Source organism: Spermophilus citellus (genome assembly GCF_964194105.1).
Source record: "Spermophilus citellus genome assembly, chromosome: 9".
Classification (NCBI taxonomy): Eukaryota; Metazoa; Chordata; class Mammalia; order Rodentia; family Sciuridae; genus Spermophilus; species Spermophilus citellus.
Window position 1 is genome coordinate 49,866,213 of NC_138191.1, and position 20,974 is coordinate 49,887,186.

At 36.5% G+C, this 20,974-nt stretch overlaps 1 protein-coding gene across 4 annotated transcripts in view; it reads right to left on the reverse strand.

The window, feature by feature from the left end:
- The window catches only part of CDC14A (cell division cycle 14A), a 172,405-nt gene that overhangs the window by 127,482 nt on the left and 23,949 nt on the right, over positions 1–20,974 (reverse strand). For 2 of the 4 annotated variants that reach the window (XM_081307643.1, XM_081307641.1), the window contains exons 4-5: positions 16,582–16,626; positions 10,729–10,821 (exon numbers count right to left, since the gene is read on the reverse strand). The exons of 1 other annotated variant lie outside the window; for it this stretch is intronic. In XM_081307643.1, coding sequence (XP_081163769.1) covers positions 10,729–10,821; positions 16,582–16,626 — 138 coding nt within the window. The remainder of the gene's footprint in view (positions 1–10,728; positions 10,822–16,581; positions 16,627–20,974) is intronic. One more of the 4 variants, XM_081307642.1, reaches the window with a different exon arrangement.

The window sequence follows — 20,974 nt, forward strand, 5'->3', positions numbered from 1 at the left end:
ATAAAGACAACTTAAAAATAAAATACAACAGAAGATGAATTATGAGTATGCTTTACACACTGTAAAGGAAAAAAATTTCTTATAACCTTTTTTTTTTAATTATACATGTGAAAAGGGCATGCGTACAGAGGTGTGATGCAAAATGTTTCCCGTGGTAGATTATAAAGGGAAAAAATCTTGGAAAAAGTTATCCTGAGACACTACTAGCCCAAACCACTCCATGGCAGTCCTTAATTCTCCTATTTCTCCATCACTCCTTATACTTAGACCTACCCTAAGACATCTACCAACATCCCCAAAGCAAACACAAAAAGAGCTACCATTGCACCTAGTTGATACACAAAGGTATTTGGGGTATGAGCCCCACTAACCAGAATCAAAGCTCCAATGTTACCTGGAAAAGAAACTTTGTCACTAGGGTATCTGAAACACTACAGTACTGCTTTAAAACTGGAAAAGTCAACCCTTCTATGTTACATTCTATTTTTAATCTTCTGTAGACTATTAATGGTTTGAACACAGAGTATTATCCCAAGATTGCCCTTGCTCAGTTATGTGCTTTTACTGGATGAACCTGGGAACTGGGTTCTACTCTTTCTCATCACTAACTGGATTTGACCTTGAACAAATTCACCAACTGAAACACAAGAAAGCAAAACTGGAGCAAGGTTCTTCCTACTGAGTTTCCTGTGGAGATATTTCAGTAGTTCTGTAAAAGTAGGTCTATTTTATTCAATTCTCATAAATTTATCTGTAAATTAAAAGAATAAGCACAATCAAATGCATTCAGTAACAAATTTTACCAATATATAATCACTGGGCAGTCAATAACCTCATTTTGCATAAAACTGGGAAAAAGTATCTCCAACATCTGTATATATTGTAGAACATCTCCTTGATTAGGAATGCTGAAACTCTGCAGAGAATCTGAGCCTGCTCCATCCAGGTTTCCGTATAAGACTGAACAGCAGAGGCTCACACACAGGTGAATGCCAGGTGAAAACCAGGTAGACATGTACAGGATATGATTTCATCTGAGGCATGGCAAATACATTTAAAGTCACATTCTGATAATGGAAAATGACTTCAGGGCCTCGAGTACCTCTTTCCTTCCTTTTTTTCCCCCATAATGAATGCATGCTGTTAAATTTTTGAAGACTTGACTCTGATTAAAATTTTTCTAGTATTCCACTTTTGAACATTTAAATTACTTCTTACTGAAAATTATCTTAAGGTTTCAAAGACAGCTTCAAAAAATTACTGAGATTTGTTAGCAACTATTTATATGTATGAAAAAGGATTTTCACCTATTGAGAAACAACAATGCTGAGGCTAAAATTTAAAGACTATCATTTGTCATACTAATCTCAAATGTTGCATTATCAACAAATCCAGTTAAGTTCTATATAAGATTTTACTCAGTAATTTCTAAAAAAATAAATGCCTCAAACACAATGATTCTGTTATTTTTACAATTAGTACTGACTTCATAATTTATCATTAAGCATTCCAGCTTTTAAATCACTCTATATTAAACTTCTAACACAGTGGAAGATAACCAACTAAGATTTATTTATCCATTAAACATTTAGTTATTTGTTCTTCAAACACTTATTGAGTACTTAGGATGTGTCTGACACTTTTCCAGATGCTGCAGCTATGGTGGAGAATAAGACAAAGTTCCTTCCCTTAGAGAGAAAATAAATAAGATAATAAGCAATTTCAAGCACTAAAAAGGTATACCCTCTCGATTCAGTATTAAATGAAACAAATGGACATAACTTTTTCACATAAAAAATGCATGTCATTCCAAGGCTACTAAAATTCATAAATGTGTGAGTAAATTACTATAAGCACATACAATATGTGAATATTAAATATATAGTGCTTAATACGGGTGCATGCTTGTGTGTGGGTGTATAGCTGTGCATGTGTATATAAATTTGAGAACTTACTTTTAAGCATACAGAACCCTTGTCATCAGGATGCCAAAAGAAAAAAAGGAAAGGGTACTAAAATGATATATGCAGTGTCTTTTTGAGAAACAAACCTTCCATAAATGAAAAGCAAACAGCTAATTTTTCCAGCCCATAGTTAAAACGACAGGGAGAGTTGGCTAAGATAGCATTGCACTACCTGGGTACAGAAAACTAGCAGAACTCCCAGTCTCAAGTAGTCTGAAATTAAAATGTTGTATAATTTTCCGGAGCCTGACTTGTTTAAAAGCCACCAAAAAATATAAGCTTACAGAAATAAAAGATTGTCTGGCCCACTTCCAGGCAATATCACAAAGGGGTTCTTGCCTATCAATCTATAAAAGGAAGGAACTGCAAACAGGAAATCGCCCTGCCCCAGCCATGTGCCACCCCTCCCTTCCTCTCTATGAATTTCAGTAAGCAAAAGCATGATGCTATCCGTTAGAGTGACCAAAAAGCCACAAAGTATAACAGAACTCATGTAGCTGACATCTGTTATATTACTATTTTAATAAATATTTAAAGTAAATGCCTTTATTATTTTTTTTACAATTTTATTTTTGTTTTATTGACACATAATATTTGTACAAGCTTATGGGATCCATAACAATATTTCACTACATACACATATATATAATGATCAAATCAAAGGGATCAGCATTTCTACTTCCTCAGACATTCATCATTTCTATGTGTTGGTAACTCTGAGTTATTTTGTAATATATCATAAGTTGCTGTAGACTATAGTTATTCTACTGTGTTATAGAACACCACAATTAATCCTTCAGTTTAACTGCATCTTAAATACTTGTCATGTTACCTCTCTTATCCTCCTATACCCTATCCTTCCCAGCTTTTTTTATAGTTGTTTTCTTTTTTTTTTCTATTGTTGGTTGTTCAAAACATTACATAGTTCTTGACATATATTTCACACTTTGATTCAAGCGGATTATGAACTCCCATTTTTACCCCGTATACAGATTGCAGCCTCACATCGGTTACACATCCACTGTTTTACATATTGCCATACTAGTGTCTGTTGTATTCTGCTGCCTTTCCTATCCTCTACTATCCCCCCATCCCCTCCCCTCCCATCTTCTCTCTCTACCCCATCTGCTGTAATTCATTTCTCCCCATTGTTTTTTCCCCCTTTCCCCTCACTTCCTCTTGTATGTAATTTTGTATAACCATGAGGGTCTCCTTCCATTTCCATGCAATTTCCCTTGTCTATGGCCATACCACCCTGAAGGCGCCCGATCTCGTCTGCCTTTATTAATTTGAACCAACATTTTTCTGGATATTTTACCTGATTTTTGTTTAATTTATAACTTTTTATGACAATTTAAAGCAGCTCTGAAACCACAATTTACAAATGAATTATGAGCTAGAGATTCAGGAAACTAACACACTTGATTCAAATACTAAAAATAAAAACCAGTTCGTAGTTAACTGGCCAGGTAGTATCTACTTCCACTGATGTAAACATGGATATTCTCTAATCACTTTTAACAAATACTGTTCTGAGTATAATTTTCTGCATATATTCAAAAGATAGCTTAGTGCTGAATAATCAATAGATCCATTATCTGCAATTCCAATTAACCACATTTGTATTCAGGTACACATACAAAAGAACTAACTAATACAACATTTTGATGAGTAATAGAACTTAGGGTCTAGGGACTTCCTAATTTCTTAGATATTTGGACTGATGGGTGTGGTTTCTTGCCCTGATGCGACTTAGACACAAGAAAACACTTCTTTCCTCAAAGACTGATAGCCACTTTCCAACTTTTAAATGGTTCAAACACATGAAACAATTTAAAAACACAAAGAATTTAAAAAGTGAATAGGACTATAATTAAAACCACATGTTAGTAAGACTCATTAATAATCTAAGAAATGATTAGTAAAGTAATAAGGTAATATTTTCCAACAATTAAAGTTCTAAAATTGTAAATCTCACCAATTTAACTTCTAAAAGTTCATATCTAATATGCATAAAACTAAAGATTCCAAATACCAAATTTAGTGAAAACTGGCTTAAATACAATAATATGCTTCAAGAAGCTTAAAATGCTATTTTTTAAAAAACTATCAACTGCATTTTAAAGATAAAAATCCATTAAAAATAGTAATCAGCTAAGATCAAGTGTAGAAATATTTATAATGTGAGAAGATGTTTGTCACATTAGTAAAAAGTTTAGAAGGAATCAAAAATATAAAAAACAAGAATGTATAACCTCTAAATGGAATGTTACTTGTCATCCAAGTGACAAAATGGCAAAATATGTAGGCTAAATAAAAAAGGGTTCACAAAACTAAATTTCAATTGCACCTAAGTAAATAGTTCAGGTTTAGATTGATGAAACTGAAGGAGAATCTTTTTTTCTTCTATAATGTTGTTATGCCATTTTGTAAGCGTTTTTATAAATCATAAAAAATTCATCTTCTCATTAAATTATCACCTTTTCAAACTATATATTCAAAATATAATTAATCTTCTTCTAATCCCTACTCCCAGGTCCCCCAAAAAAAGCATCTTTACCTTCATGCTGGGCCCTCTGTCTGATACCTTCCTTACCAACTTGGCCCACAGGCATGTCCGTCCTAATCCTTCCCTTTCTCCAGGTTTAACCCCTGGTCCACATACACCCACACCAGAAAGCAGGAATTCACTGACTTTAGTAACCTTCAATTCCTAGAACAACACCTGTTGTATGATAACCACTCAAAAACATTTTTTTAATGAATTCACATTTATCCAAACTTGGCACCTATTCCCACTTTTCACAATTATTTATTGCCTCATCTGTCCCCAATTGCAGATAGGTATTCTTTGTTTTATTTTGTCTTATTATTATTATTATTATTATTATTATTATTACCTGATGCCTGCCATAGCGCTAGGCAAGGTTCATAGGAGCTAAATAAATATTTCCTGAATTAACGAATACCTGACTACATCTCACAAATGAGAAATTTGTTTGGTTTAGAGATTCTTCCATTGAAAATGCAAATAAAATCCTAAAAGGGGGAATAAAAAACCTCATATTCACGCATTCCAGTGAATTATACTAAGCAATAATCATATTAACAACCCTCTGAGTCTTGCTGAGCCAAGGAAGGATGTAAGTGTAAAACAGGGGATCCTGGGAAGCTAAGAGGACAACAAGAGGTAAGTAACAATCAGATCTTGAAGGCTGAGAGTCTAAGAAGATCTGAGTGTTACTTGCCTCTTTTTGTCTAAGAGTCTCAGCACATGACAGGTCCTAGAAGACAGGACACTGGGAAGGCCACACAGCTCCCTGCCAAGAGCCACCAAGCATCCTTAAGTGCTTGCAAACTACATGGATATCACCTTTGTGCACACGTCTCCTTCAGGCCTTAGCACAGCTCTATTAAGCAGGACATTATTGTCCCTATTGTAAAGATGCAAAAAGAAGAAAAAAACAGGAGTTTGGTCACATGAAATAACTTGCTCAAGGCACAAAACTAACAAGTGGGTTCAAAGCTGAGTCTATAACTGTGCTAGAGTCCTTGCTCCCCACCACTAAGCCAGATGGAGAACAGTGTCTGAAATCAGTCAGTAGACACAGTAGTGGAATCTGACTAGTAAGGCCTTATGTGTAGTCTGCAAAATAGAAAGCAGACACAGACATGGTTAGGAAGTCTGCAAACCTCAGTCCTGTCATTTCCAATCCAGACATGACATCTGATTCAGGCTATTCTCAGATAACACATAATGTAGACCCCTCATTTGGCAATGCTAGGATTTAACAACTGAGTTAGGAAAGCACAATGTGGGTACCATCTATTTAAGCATCTTCCACATATTGAAAAAAAAAATGTGATTCTTAAATGCTGAACTTAATTTTCTAAGCTAAACAATCACATTTAACTTCTCATACATATTGTTTTTCCATTTCTTCAGTCATTATAACCTGATTGAAATTCTCCTTGTCCTAGTTGCCATAGGCCTGTGAACTGAAAACCATACTTTAACATAGAGTGAAGGTCTTACTCTTTAAGCACATGGCAACTACCTAATTAATTCATTCCTAGAAGATGAAAAGCCATCTTCTCAAAACTCACATCAGAGCAGGGCACAGTGGTGCACATCTGTACTCCCAGTGACTCAGGAGGCTGAAACAGGAGGATTGCAAGTTCAAGGCCAGCCTCAGCAACATAGTGAGACCCTAAGCAACATAGTGAGATCCTGTCTCAAAATGGAAAATAAAAAGGGCTGGGGACATAGCTGAGTGATTAAGTGCCCTTGGATTCAATCCGTGGAGAAAGAAAGAAAGGGTGGGGGAGGGAAGAAAGGAAGAAAGAAAACCTTGCATTAGCCTTGGAAGGAGAACATCTTTCTGGCAAAGTTGATCTCTTCTTAAAGTTAGAGACCTCCAATTCAAGGAGTGCAATATCACAGCTTAGAAAGTGAGGAGAAAGGAAGCCTACCTTTGTTAAGTGGTGCTGTGATCCTCACTAGCCACACCACTCCAGAAACCCCATATTTCGTTTCCTTCTCTATAGATCCTTCTACTGAGCCACATCCTTAGCCCTTTTTATTTTGAGACAGGGTCTTGCTAAATTTCCCAGGTTTGCCTCAATCTCCTTTTTGATGCTTATAACTCTGTGAGAGAAGGGATAAAAAGGCTCTGCCCATTTAGAGATAAGGAAATAGAAACATAGAATCTTCTGTGGCATAACTGAAATCATCCTCCAACTAAGAAACCACATACAAAGTCCTGACTCTGTGGGTGCGTCATGTTCACCACAAGACATCACACTCAAAAGCAAGAGGCAGAGATAGGTGCACACAATAGGAAAATACTTAACACCATGGAACTTAACTTTCTAAGCTAAACAATCTCGTATTAAAAATAGTTCAGCTAGTAAAGGTTATGCTATATATATTTTACCACAACAGAAAACTGAAAAAATAAAAGCTTATTTTTAAAATTTGCTTTGATTCTGCATCTTTAGAGACCACAAGTGGCTCAGTCATCATCTGAAGAATTTTGAAACACCACTTTAAGTTCAACTTGATCATTTTCAGAGGAGTTGCCCATGAATTACCTTTTTTCTTTCCTATTTTGTCACTCCATCATTTGTTCATTTGACAGATATTCACAGAGCATCTACTATGTACCTGGCACAGTTCTAAAGTTGATACTCAATGTTTGTATTTATTTTTAATCACTGTAACAAATACTTGAGAAAATCAACTTAGGAAGATCTATTTTGGCTCTCATTTTCAGAAGTTTCAGGACAAGGTCAGCTAGGTCCCTTGCTTTGGGCCTGAGATAAACAAAACAGATAAGGTCCCTACCCTCTAGTTTGGGATAGAGATAATAAACAAGTAAATGCATAAATAAACAAACAAGGTAATTTCAAATAGTAGAGTGCTATAAAAAATAAATAAAAAGAGTAAAGGCTCAATGGTGACTAAGGGAGGAGCTGGGTATAATCTGAGAGCAAGTCTCTCTAAAATGATAACATTAGAAGAAACCAGGCATGCAAAGGTCTGAAGTAAGCATGTTCCAAGGCTGGGGATATAGCTCAGAGGTGGAAAGCTTGCTTAGCATGAGCAATGCCCTGGGTTCAATCCCCAGCTCTTCAAAAAGCTAAGAGAAAGATGATTACTATAATGAAGTAAGAACATTCCAGACAGCACAAATACCAAGACTTTCTCATGGAAGTGAGCATGAGAACTTCACGGTTAGAAGGCCAATGTGATGGGAACAGCCTGACAGAGGTCAGCCCTTGAGATCAGAAAGTATCCTACTGCACTGGACCTTAATGAAGGGCAAATTTTATGCCAAGAACAGGGAGCAATGGGATTTGAAACAGGATAACGATGTGATCTAGCTTATATTTTTTTAAAGACTACTCTGTCAACTGTACGGCAACTACTTTAAAGGGAAATAAAAATATGAAAAAGGAGAAGTGTATAAAGCTGTGGTAGTAATCCACGTGAACAATGGCAATGGCTGGGACCAGCAATCCATGAAAAGAGGTGTTCTGATTCCACACGTGCCGTGGAGGGTCAGCAGACCAAACTTACCAGCAAGCATAAGGAGAATGAGGGAAAAGGAAGCAAAATGACCACTATCTTTTGATATAGCTAGCCAGTGATGGCAGTTACTCTACATCTAGAAAGGAGGTGACTAGGAAATAAATAGGTTTAGGAACAGAAGGAATAAAAAGTTCTCTTCTGCCATCATAACTGTGAAATATCCTTTAGATATATAATGCAGAACTATCCAACAGGCTGTTGGATATTTGGTCTTCAGAATAATTCTGTGAGATAGACAGGGGAAACCCTGGTATTATCCAAATTTTACCAAGAAAAAAAAAAAACTAAGGTTCTGAGAAAAAGGTTTGTCCTAGTACAAAATATTTTTATTAGTCAATACTCCTTGGGAGAAGGCTGACTCCTCATTTTAAAAAGAAGGACACATTCACTGCTAAGGACTTCTCTCTGATAAAACACACACCTAGACTCTGTGGCTGCTCTAAAGGTTGTATTCAGAGAAGATTCCTTCATAAGATTGAGACTACTCCAACTAGCAACTTGAAACATGTGAAATTTGTGTTTCACAAAATTGAGACCTACATACAATGCACATTATTATCTTCTTTAAAAATGTGTGTCAACGATGAAGAGCATTCAGATGATTTGAAGAAAGGCATAAAACATTTTTGAAGACTGCAATTCCTAGTTTCATTTTTATAAAGGGTTTGTGTGATGCAGCTTTCTAGGGAATGCAGCTCCAAAATTAGGAAAGAAAAATCTACTGGGAAATGACCAATACAAGAATAATCATTTTACACTCAGGACTGTAACTAGCATGTAAGATGAGCTCACACTGTACTCAGCACTTCTCCACCACACCGTGACTGTTTTGGGTTGCTTTAAAGTGGCAGAAATTTTTGCATTAGAAGACATATTTTATCATGAGCTCAATGCACCTATTATAACTAGACTTCATTTCCAAATTCTGGAGGTATCTACTAAAAAGAAGGGTCACACTGAACAAAACAGAAAGAAAAGAAAAACAAAAACAGACAAAAAGAGAGCGAGAAAAGACAAGGGAGAGAAAGCAGGGAAAAAAAAGAAGAGGATCAGCAGATGATGACCACTTTTGATGGCAATCCTTCATGACAAAGGAGCCACAAATTACATGCTCACAAAGCATCACAAAACCCCACAGGAAAAACACACTTGTTTACATGGCTTCAGTCCAGAGATCAGGACAGGCGCCCCATATTTTAATCACAGCATCCATCATCAGTTTCAAATGAGTAGTAATTATCAATGTAAATTGAAAAATAAGCATGCCTGCTTCATTCAGTTCACCAGCCCTTCACTGAATTTTCCTGCCATCAGCCAGCTTTTGTGTATACTCTTAAAATAAAAGCAATAGCCTAGCTGGCGCTAAGTGTCCTAAGAATTGAAAGAAAATCTAGAGGTCATTACATCGAACCCTCTCATTTTACAGATAAGGAAACTAAACAAAGCTAAAAGAGATAAAGTGGCTTACCAATCACCAAAGCCCCTTCAGCATGAAAAACTCATGCCTGTCTGATTCTTAGCCACTATTCCTTGTATTGTACCATGCTGTCTACAGAACAAAAAAGAAAAGGGGTCACAAAGGATAGCCCAAGGCTTACTACAGCCGCTTTGGGAGGAAGGGCAGCCAGAGCTGGGCACCTCACACCTAGAAGCACCCAGCACTCTGGCTGTCAGCCTGCTGCCTTCTCATCCTGTGCCCTGCAACAGCTGACAGCCTTCCCAACAGTACCTCTGGGTTCTGTCCCCCAGAGGTTTACATTTGATCTGGCAAAGTTTGATGTCTACTAGCTGGTGCCCCTTCTGTCAAGGTCTTCAGGATGAGGCCCTCAAAATGTTGTGCAGCAGTATGGTTGGGCTTCAGAGAAGCACTGTCTGTACCCAAGGATGAGGGGAAATGACACCTCTCTCCCTGCTTTTAAACCAACATATTCCTAAGTGGATATCAAACATATACCTCAAAAGCCATTCTAAGTTGCAAGTACATTTCAACCCTGAACACTCCTGCCTTCTAAGTTTTTACCCAATATCAGTACACATAGAGAATTCCAGAAACTGTATGTTCATATGGAATTCACATTGATATTTTTGTGCTTGCAGAGAACAGAATTTCTACTCCAAATTATTGTTAAAATGTCTAGGGAAGCTATAATATATGCATGACTTATATTCAAGTTTTCTACTATAAATATTTGTATGGCTGAATAAATGGTTGGATAAAAATAATAGTAATAATAATTCTCCACTGTGCAATCTAGTTTTCCTCTTCTCCCATAAAAAAGGAACACCTTAAAAGGCTTTAAAAAATTTGTTAATATTATATTTCATCACACACACACACACACACACACACACACACCCCACACTCTAATTTTTTTTCCCCTGAAAATGTCCTTGGCTAGGTTTCCTTTCTATTAAAACATGTATACAACTGTGGAAATCCAAGCTATATATTGTGGTTACAAAATTCTCTTAGTAGCTACTAGGAAATAAAATCTAGAGAAAAAACACTTCATCAGGGCTAGTCCACACTTTCCATTTCAGATCAGTTCCCAAACTGCTAATAATCTTCTTCCCTCTCTCAGTCCCACTGGAAAAGTGGCTAGGGTTTATTGACAGTGACAGCTTTCCTCTGGCCTGATTATAGAAAATAATCATGAAGAAAGTACTTACAGCATAAGCACCTATCAAAAATGCTGCGTTTGCTCTTTTCCGTTGGTCAAAACAGGTGTAGTGCACTATTTTCTTTCTCGATAAGCTGTATGACTAGAAAGAGGAATGTTTAAAAATTAGCATAACAATAAAGACAATGTTAAAATATACAGAAGGTAGCCATCATCCCTTAACTTCCAAGATGTGTTACAACCCACAAATTTAACACCTTTCAATTGTAACTTTTGTGGCATTTGAACACCATCACAATGATTCCTATTTCACTTTTCTGCAGCCACCATGATGTGAAAATTGAAAATACAGCAAACATTTCTCTAATGTGATGGAAAATAACAAATCACGGAGATCTCTATTAATAAGAATCATTTCTGATGACTTATTCCTGATCTTACATACAGTCTATGTACTCTTTTTCACTCCCTACATGTCCCTCCCATGATAAATTATCATACTTTTCATATTTTAGTTTGTTTTTAAATGAGTCAACCAGTCTGAAGTCTTCTCTAAATTTTTTATTTTTAGAGATGAATATTAATATTTTCTCTCAAAGATGTACTCTAATAATTCCCTTTTAATTAACTGAAAATAAGTGGTTAATGGGAAAAGGTGAATCATCAAAAGTATACCTGCAAACATCTTAGTACACCAGCCAAATATTAAATTCACGAGTTCGAACAATTAATTAAGCACTTGCTATATGTCAGGCACTATGCTGCATGCTCAACTATTTAAACCCAAAATAAACATCACGGTATGCTGTATATATGTTAAATATAAAAAGAAGTGGTGAATAAAAAGATTCGTTGAAAAAAAGCAAATTATTAATCAAAACTCAAATAAATCTAGTACAATGAGAACACAGATGTAACTCAATTAAATGTACTCAATTTCCTCATATTTCAAGACATAGTATTTTAACGAATGGTTTTCAAAATATAAGTACATGAATATATTTTAATATTCTCTGTAAATTCATATTGACCATAAAGGTGGCTTTTTATTCCTTGTACATTGAACATACCCCACAGACTTCTTTACCATGCTCTTTCCTGCAAGGAGAGGAAACTCTGGAATCTATTCTAAGAGAATTATATTTCATTATTTTGGCTTTTGCATGCAACAACGTAGCTGCATGTATCCCAGCTATAAGACAAGAAATTCTCATCACCCCTTCAGGCATTTCTTTGATAACCAAAAATCACATTTTCTAAAAATGGTAGTGCCCTTTTTTAATTGAAACTTTAAAAATTAATGTTTGACTCAAAGATAGTCTCTATTATAAATGCCCTTATTTACTGACAGATTCTGAAAATACTCCTATGAAATAAGGAGGAAAAAAGAAGAATCTTTTATTCAATTCATCTCAGTTGGGTGAACACTTTATCCTAAAGACTTCAAGGTCACTAGCAATGACGTTAACACTTGTCTGCTTGCTTTCTCAATTTGAAACTATTCACTGCCTGGACATTTCCTTTTCCTATTTAATTTTACTGTTTCTTGGTTGGTTAGCTTTGCCACTTGTCATTCTCCATCAATAAGTCATGTCTGATTTACAAAAGGAGAGGGAGTGAAGGTTCTTTAGATGTAAGTACTCCTATCGTCTCTGAATGGCAAATGTCTAAAGACTGCCTCGCCCAGGACAGCTGCCCAGGAACGGGCGTCAGCCTGAGTGAGCATCGGGTCTCAGCAGCTCTTCTGCCTCCTGGCCTCTGTCAAATTATACTTCCTAGTTCCCTAAAACACTATGGAGAAGAAAATGTCAACAATCTATCTTGAAGTCTGGATTGTCTGCTATGATGCTCTTTTCTACAAAAATTTAGGTTTTGTGCCAAATTACTGTTATTGTTTAATAATGTGGAATTTTATTTATTTTACAAATCTCCTGGGCACAATGCTGCTCTTTTATCACCAATGACCATTTCTTGGGTATGTCTGTTTCAAGCTTTTGTTTTGGAATTTGTTGTGTTGGCTTGTTTGTTTGTTTTCTCTCTCCCTTGTTCTAAATTATTTGGGATACAGAGACTACCTTGGAATGGAACAATGAAGCTGGAGGACAGAATTCTGAGGGAGACTTGCCTTTCACTGTATATCTATCAAAGTTTTTAAGTAAATACAACACAAATTAAAATGTTTTACAACTTCAGAAGTTTCTTAACCTTTTCAATCTTTCAAAAATTACATCACATAAAAAGTGGTCTCCATAAAAAACTACCTAGAAATTCTAATTACTTTAAAATATTTCCTACGGGAAACTACTGCCAAAAGGAAAAAAATACAACTATTTTTTTTTTTTTGAGAACTTACTGCCTGATTTATAGGAAAAAAACTTTTAAGTGTCTAACATTTACCTTGCTCAAATGTTTTTGGAATTAGATTTTCTAAGTTTCAAAAGCACTACAGCCAAAAAATGATCTTCTGCTTAGTGAAGCTTGGCCAGTATCTCCTAGGTCAGATCACAGAGGGTTGAGTTCTGGCTCAAGGAATCACAACTAATTCAAAGTGAATAACAGAGAAAAACCTTGTGTGTGCTGGCCTTGTCCTAATTTCCCTACTTGCCACAGCCAGGCTTCCCTCTACAGGTCACCCTGCCCCACAGCTTTCTACCAGCCATGTTCATCAGAGGAAATATTCTGGTACACAATGAAAATTTTTAGGGATAAAAAAGTATTTCTTAAATTATTTAGCTAATGATTTACATGATTGAATTAATAAACAAAAATCCTTCAATATTTTTTTTCTTTTCAGCATTTAACATGCCCCTCCCTTAAAAAAAAAAAAAACTACCTATTACATAATCAAAGCTCCTTAAGAGAAACAATACCATCCAGGGGGACTTGGATGACCAAGCGCCTTCAGAGGATATTAACCCTTCCTGGGCAAGGAAAGGAAGGCAGAGTTTGGAGACAACAGACCTCCACTTAATGGGCCCTACAGATTTTTCTCAGATTCTGCCTTAATCACAAGCAAACATCATACCCTCCTGCTGGACAGCTGCCTCTTCCCCACTGTGGTCTGTCTCCTCTGCATTCTGGCAAAGGACCCTTACCCTTCAAGAAGGACACCTGCAAAGTTATGCCATGAACTCTAGCTTTTAGTGAGCTACCTCCTGTATTACAGATTGTTTTTACTTTACATGAGAAGCTCAAAGATTACAAAAAACACTAGATACTACAGCAAAGCAAAATTAGGAACTGATTAAATTAAATGAATTCAATCTTAAATATGAAGGAGAGGATATCACAGAAGGAATCCTAAGACCTCTGGCCTTCTGGCCTGCTTGGCAGTGAGATGCACATGACATTACAAATCATCACCTGCAGCCACCATCCATCCTGTATTTTAGATTTCTATCTTGAAACTAGAGTATATAGCTTCCTGAAGTTTCTTAACCTAAGGGGACACAGCCAGCCCTCTATAATGTCTATAATGACATCAGCAACAATAATGACAGTGCTCACCAGAGCACTGCCTTGGGGGTTGCCCAAGGCAGAGGTCCTGGGCAAGGTGGAAATACAATGAGAATACTGCCTTTTACTAGAACATAAACCAGGAGCCAAAGAGGGCCTGCTGTGAACATTCACACATGTGTGGGAGATGGGAGAAACTCTGAACTCTTTCACTGAGCTTGATAATCTGTATAAATCTCAATTATGAGGCCATAACAAATTCCGTGGTTCACAATTTATATAACTCTCAGGTTGAACTGGTCAACAGTACTAAAGTTTTTCAGAAATTTAAAAAAAAAAAATAAGTCAGGGGCAGTGGCATACACTTCAGTGTCAGCAATTCAGGAGGCTAAGGCTGGAGGCTCGCTTGAGCCCAGGAGCTCAAGGCCAGCCTGGGCAACACAGTGAGACTCCAGCTCAGGAAAAAAAAAAGAAGAAGAAAAACTAAATTTAAATCTAACATACATTTATTATTATATTATTGTATTATATTTAATCCTGGTAATGATTGTTTCACAATCACCTGGAGAATTTATTAAAGCACTGATTGCTAAGTCCCACTCCCAGAATTTCTCATTCAGTGAAACAGGCCCTGAGAATTTGCATTTATAACAAATTCCCCACCCAGTGATGCTGATGCTGTGAGGAGGCAGAAACAGCACGCTGAAATCCACTACTCTTAATATATTGCTAAAATTTTGAAGAATAGCTGCAGACAAATGCAAATGGCCACACCCCCATAAATGTTATAGATCCTAAAACACTGTCTAGCTGCTCAAGGAACCCCAAAAGACCTTTAAATTCTCTTATAAAGGAGCTCCAAATCACATCATACAACTTTAAAAAAGAATGTTAAAATAAACATCCTTCCCCAAATTCCTTAAAAACCTTTATTACAATTTGTAAATCCCTGCACTGCAGGTGACAACACCTTAGGAACAAGTGCCTTAGTGATTCTGGAATTAAGCTGACTTGAACAGAGTTAGTCCATAGAATCCAAACTCAGATGCTCCCAGGGAGCCAGAATTTGGATCCGCTGCTGCTCCCATGGAGGAATTTGAGCACCCAATTTTCAGATACTATAAATTTTAAAGAAGTACAAAATCCAGAATTATGTGAAAATATTCCTAAGTCACAGATGTTGATTATGAATTTTAATTTTTCAAGATAGCATTCATACCCAACAAAATATGCCTGCAGACTAAACAGACCATAGGCAACCAGTTTGCTGTACCTGGGTGCCAGGATACCGTGGCTGAAAAAGTCCTATTGTTTCCATCAGCATAAATGGAGCAGCTGTGTGCATCAAACCCTCTGGGAGGAGAGCCCCAGTCTCTAGTCTCATGTGCTCACAATTTAATGAATATTTGATGCAAAATATAGGCCAATGCTTATTACAAACACAAGAGAATAACTGCATAGGGATACATTCACAACACACCAGCCCCAATGAAATGACCTTAGTTGTAGGTACAATAATTGTCTCATTTAACAAGGTCCAAAATTGTAGATAGAAGATGGGATTTAGTGTTGAATACCTATCAATTAAAACAAACAAACCTATAGAAATATCCAGAACTGCATTGCTTACCTGAGTGTCAAAGTTTTACCCCTTTTATGAAAACCACAGTAAGTAAGGTATACCATGATACTTGCAAACCAAAATAAAGTGACTGCTATCAGAGAATAATACAAACTAAGATGAGAGTGTTGACCCCCACCCCACACACGTTTTCTACCTCAGAAAGGAAAGCCGCATAAAAGGTCACAGTCTGTAAAATCATTCCTAATGAAAATAAGCCACAGCAACTCAGAGACAAAATGATGACATGCTACACAAATAACAAATCACCCAGGCTATCCGTGGATTGTGCAACATACACAAATCATGCACTTATTCCGCTTGGGTCGGGAGACCACAAACTACTTAACCATTCAACAACAAAAGGTGATGCGATTAAGCTCAAAACCAAAAGAAAAATAAAAGTTAATGGTCCATTTAAATACAGATTTTAAGCAGCCTTTCCATAAAGTTGTTTGCCATGCTTAAAAGTAAAATCTTTAAGTCATCTGGTCAGAACACTGTGTTTAATTAAGCTAAATGAATCAGTCTGGTCAAGCTAAGGAAGATATTAGTGCAGCCAGGATAATTAATATGCTCTTTAATATGAAATAGAGCCCATGCACTTCTCTAAACAAGCAAGCTCTGCCAATGACAGTAGTCAATAAGTAGATCATAGCACAGGGACCATGGTGACCCAGGCATCATTCTCTTACAGGTGACTAGGCTAGCCCAGTAATGGCCGCAGCAATCAGCACCTCCATAGCAATCAGTGGTCATCTCACTGCAAAAGCAATAAAATGAACAGGTCTTCCTGTGAGCAGCCATGACCTCTATATGTTTTACCTCCAACTTTCTCAGGAAAGGGATATTCTTGAAAATTTTCTTTGGCTGCACAAAACAAAATATGGTTTATGGTTTCATTTAGAGCTAAGATAAAATAGGTTGAATAGTTTATTTAAAAAGAAAAAGATGTCTCTCTACAGTCCATTTTGTTCCAAACCCAACATATTCCATTAATTAAATGGCACATTTGATTAAAGTAGAAGTCAAAATGTCACAGAAGAGTTTTCCATAGGATTATTTGAGCTTGTTGATCATATCGTTGAAGGCATGAGAGAATTCTCTATAATAGAGTTCTTCTGGACTAAGGATTCCTGCCTGGGCATAAGAGGTCCAGGCCTTGCAAAGTCTGCATATACCCATTCCCATATAAGTTCCTGATTTAGTGTCCCAGTATCTCTTTAAACTATAAGAAATATCTCCAAAAATATAACTTGTTTTTCTTCCCCCAAAGCCCATGAACCTGAAACAAAAAAGAACTGCATAAAGAAATCACAACATGTTTTTGTAGTTACAAAAAGAAGGTGGTCTAATCGTATCAAAAGAGTTCTTGTGTACAACCACTTGAGACAGTGGCAGGTGCTTGGTTTCCAGGATAGAGTTACTGCACTGATTCATTCAGTAATAAGGACATTCCTGGAGCCCCGCCATCTGCCGGGTACCTCAATGCTTCAATACAATCCTTCATTTCATGATGCCCACTCCCCTTCCTTTTCACCCTGAAAGGGTTATGTGGGATGTTTTGTAAATTCAAAATTATATTTCTGTGAATATTCTTTTAATCCTTTTTAAAATAGTTGTCAAGATTACTGTAATTGTCCTGATTACTCACAACAGCAAGTATTAAAAAAAAATCACTGTCCTAAGAAATGTTCTCTTTCTTTTAAATATATTTTTTTTAGTTGTAAATAGGCACAATTACTTTATTTTATTTATTTATTTATTTTTATGTGGTGCAGAGTATTGAATCCAGTACTTTTGCTCTAACACTAAACTACAAACCCCAATCAGAAAATGTCCCCTTTTTTCAGAAAAATTTTCCCCTCAGCTGGGATTTTATATTCTCGGAGAAAAAGTGAAATCAATAATTAAAATTGTATTGACTATTTTAGGAAAAGCCAGTTCAATCGTAACATAGTTATAAAACTTTCAGATTATTAAATTAGTAACTGTAAGATGTTTTTAACTGATTAAGTGTGGAGAAGGTATTCTGTTTTTTAAAATACCATAATTTTTATCTTGTTGGTATAGCCTTCTCTTTTTAAAGCCCTTATATTCTGGCTCAGTGTTAGCATTGTCTGTGCCAAGGATTTCTTTGAGAACCTGATAAAAAGCTATGAATCATCCCAGAAGAAAAAAGTAAACACACACAAAAGTGTACATGTAATTTCAGGGTTTAAGAATCCCTTGAAATACCAGATTAACAATTCCAGTTCTAGCTTATCAATCATCAATGACATTTTACACTAAATAACATAAACAGTTTTACAAACTGTTCTCATTTCAATAAATCTTCTCTCGTTTGATTGCTTCCTTCATCATGGTAACTATTGACTACAAATAGAAAAGAAACCTATTATTGCATAACTCTGAGTACTAACAATTTTTTTTAAGTATAGTTTAAAATAAGCAGCAAGATTTTTTTGTTGGTGATGATGGTTTTTGTTTTTGGATTTTTAATCTAAGCAGATGTTTGATGGATAATTTTCCATTCCAATCAACCAATTACAACTCAGGCCAGTGGAAATGTAATGCACATTGACACTCCTCCCCTCAAAAAAAGTCAACAATCACTCCCTCAAATCCTCAACCCGAAAACGTACCTTCTGACATTTAAGAAATGAAAAAGTTGAGTTTGGAATAGAATTCACAGCAAAATAATACCTACCTATATATGGCATTGAATAAGAGAAAAATCATAGCAGTTTTACCAGAAGGAATAAAAATGTGCAAAGTAGAAAATAAAAGGTGCCAAAAGAAATTAGAAAAATCATATAGGAGAAAAATTCCAAGATAATGTTATTGGCTAAAATAAAATGCCAGATTATTCAGATTTTAGTAAAGAAGTCTGAGGATCAAGCAATTTACATCAGATTCTGTGTTTAAGATGTAAATAGAACCCTAAATACATGTCTGAAGACACGAATGGTATGACTCTACTTGGTGTCCAACCAGAGACATGAAAAATTGTGCTCTATATGTGTAATATGAATTGAAATGCATTCTGCTATCATAGATAACAAATTAGAATAAATAAATTTTAAAAAGAAGTAAATAGAGCAGTCTCAGTAGAGTAGGAAGGGAGAAGCTAAATAGCAGAAGATTAAGAAATCAGTGCATAGGGAGGAGGCACACAGGAGGACAAGGTATTCTGAGACCTCCGCAGGCCAAAGGATAACAGGCATTCTGCAAACGAAGGAAATCATGACAAAGTCAACAGAAACTTCTGTGAATCCAGTAACTCTATACTGGGCACTGGGTACAAAGATATAAGGCATGCCCTCATCTTCTAGGGACTCACAGCCTAGTGAGAAAGACAGGTGGAGGTAGATAATTGTAAGACATCATGAGGTCTGCCCAGAGGAGTATGGGAACACAAGGGAGCTTTCTCCAATCCAATCAAGGAGGGCAAGGAGATGCTTCCTAGAGGGTGGCACCTGAACAAGGTCTTAAGGAGCAAGAAGCTATCAAGTCAGAGGGAAAGGGCACTCTGGTCAGACAGGGCGTCATAAACAAATGCATGGAACAACTGTGTGGTACAAGGAAAAGTACAAAGCTGGGAGTGGCAGGAGTACCATAGTTATTGCTAATGTAGTGACTGAAATCATCTGCTGGGAAGACATCAAGGGTGGAGCTGGAAAGGCAAACAGGGCAAAAGGTACAGAGGCAAGGTGCCTGGAGTCTGCCAAACTGAGGAACCATGAGCTGTTGTCAAGAGACAACAGCAGGGTATCTATGGACTGAGAGGATACAGGGTCTAGAGTTCCCAGCAAGGTGAGAGACAGGTCAGCCAGGCATGTAACAAGAAGGGTACATTCCGAATGGGAGAGCCTGGAATCTGGGTTCCTGGAAATGAAACAGCCAGAATGGCAGTAACAGCCACTAAACAGGAAAAGACAGAGGATCCTCGAAGAACACAAGGCAAAGTAGTAAGACCAATGAGCACGTGAAATTGAAGATCAGAGGCTATGACTGCCCAAAAGGCAGAAAGAAGAATGTGAAGTATGTAGTCAAGAGACATAAAATCAAGCCCTGACCTCACCTTGCAGCTTTGGGCAAGTTGACACACCTCTCCTAGGACTCCCTTTCTGAGTCTTGACTAAACAGTCATTTCAATTCCCAAAATTATAGTGGCCAGTTTTTCCATTTAGAAATGATGGCTTTAAGGATCAGAGGAGAGTCTTCCTAAATTTCATGGAAGAAACGACTTATTGCATTTACTACAAGAATTCACAAATGTTATATTACTGACTTTATTTGGTATAGGATCTTGGTCTTAAAATTTACAAAGCTCTTTCACATGTATCTCTAATATAATCCTGTGAGAGAATTCCTATTTTACCAATGAAGAAACTGAGATTCCATAAGGCTGAAGCAATAACTTTAGATTGGTAAACTAAATCTTTTTCTCTTACTACAAAGATTCTGTTTGGCTATTTGGTTCACTGAGAAAACCCAAGACTTACTAATATTTGGTTCAGAAAGTACTAGGCTACCCATTAATTGTCCTAAAGCTAAAAATGTCATTCCAGGCAACCAGCCAATGACCCAATCACTGAAATGAACTGAAGGGCCTATCTAGACTCACTAAACTTTCATAGTGTTGGAAGAAAGCTTTGTAAATGAAAGCAAATTAAACCAAGCTTTAAACTGGGATTGGTGGTGAACACCTGTAATCCCAGAAGCCAGGGAGGCCAAGGTAGAAGGATTTCAAGTTCGAGGTCTACCTCAGCAATTTAGGGAGGCCCTATGCAACTGAATGAAATCCTGTCTCAAAATGAAAAATAAAAAAAAATTTTAAAAATGAGATATGGCTCAGTGGTGCAGCACCCCAGGTTCAATTCCCAATGCAAAAAAAAAAAAAAAAAAAAAAAAAAAAAAAAAAAACCTTTATGTATAAATGTGGTAGAAAAAAAATAATAATCAATCCCTCTACTTAATTTAGTCCCACTATTCTTGTACAATTACTATAAGGAGACCAGTACATCAGACCAATGGTTTTATTTTCATAACAATTATTTCTTTCTCATTGGTATCTCCAGATAGTACTTGGGTCCCAGGTTGTTGATTATAATACCTGGTTCATACCAACTACATTTTAACATGATTTATCAAGAAAGCCAAGAAATTACTATGTCCTTAAAAGAAAAGCATGAACTTCAATTATTCATTAATT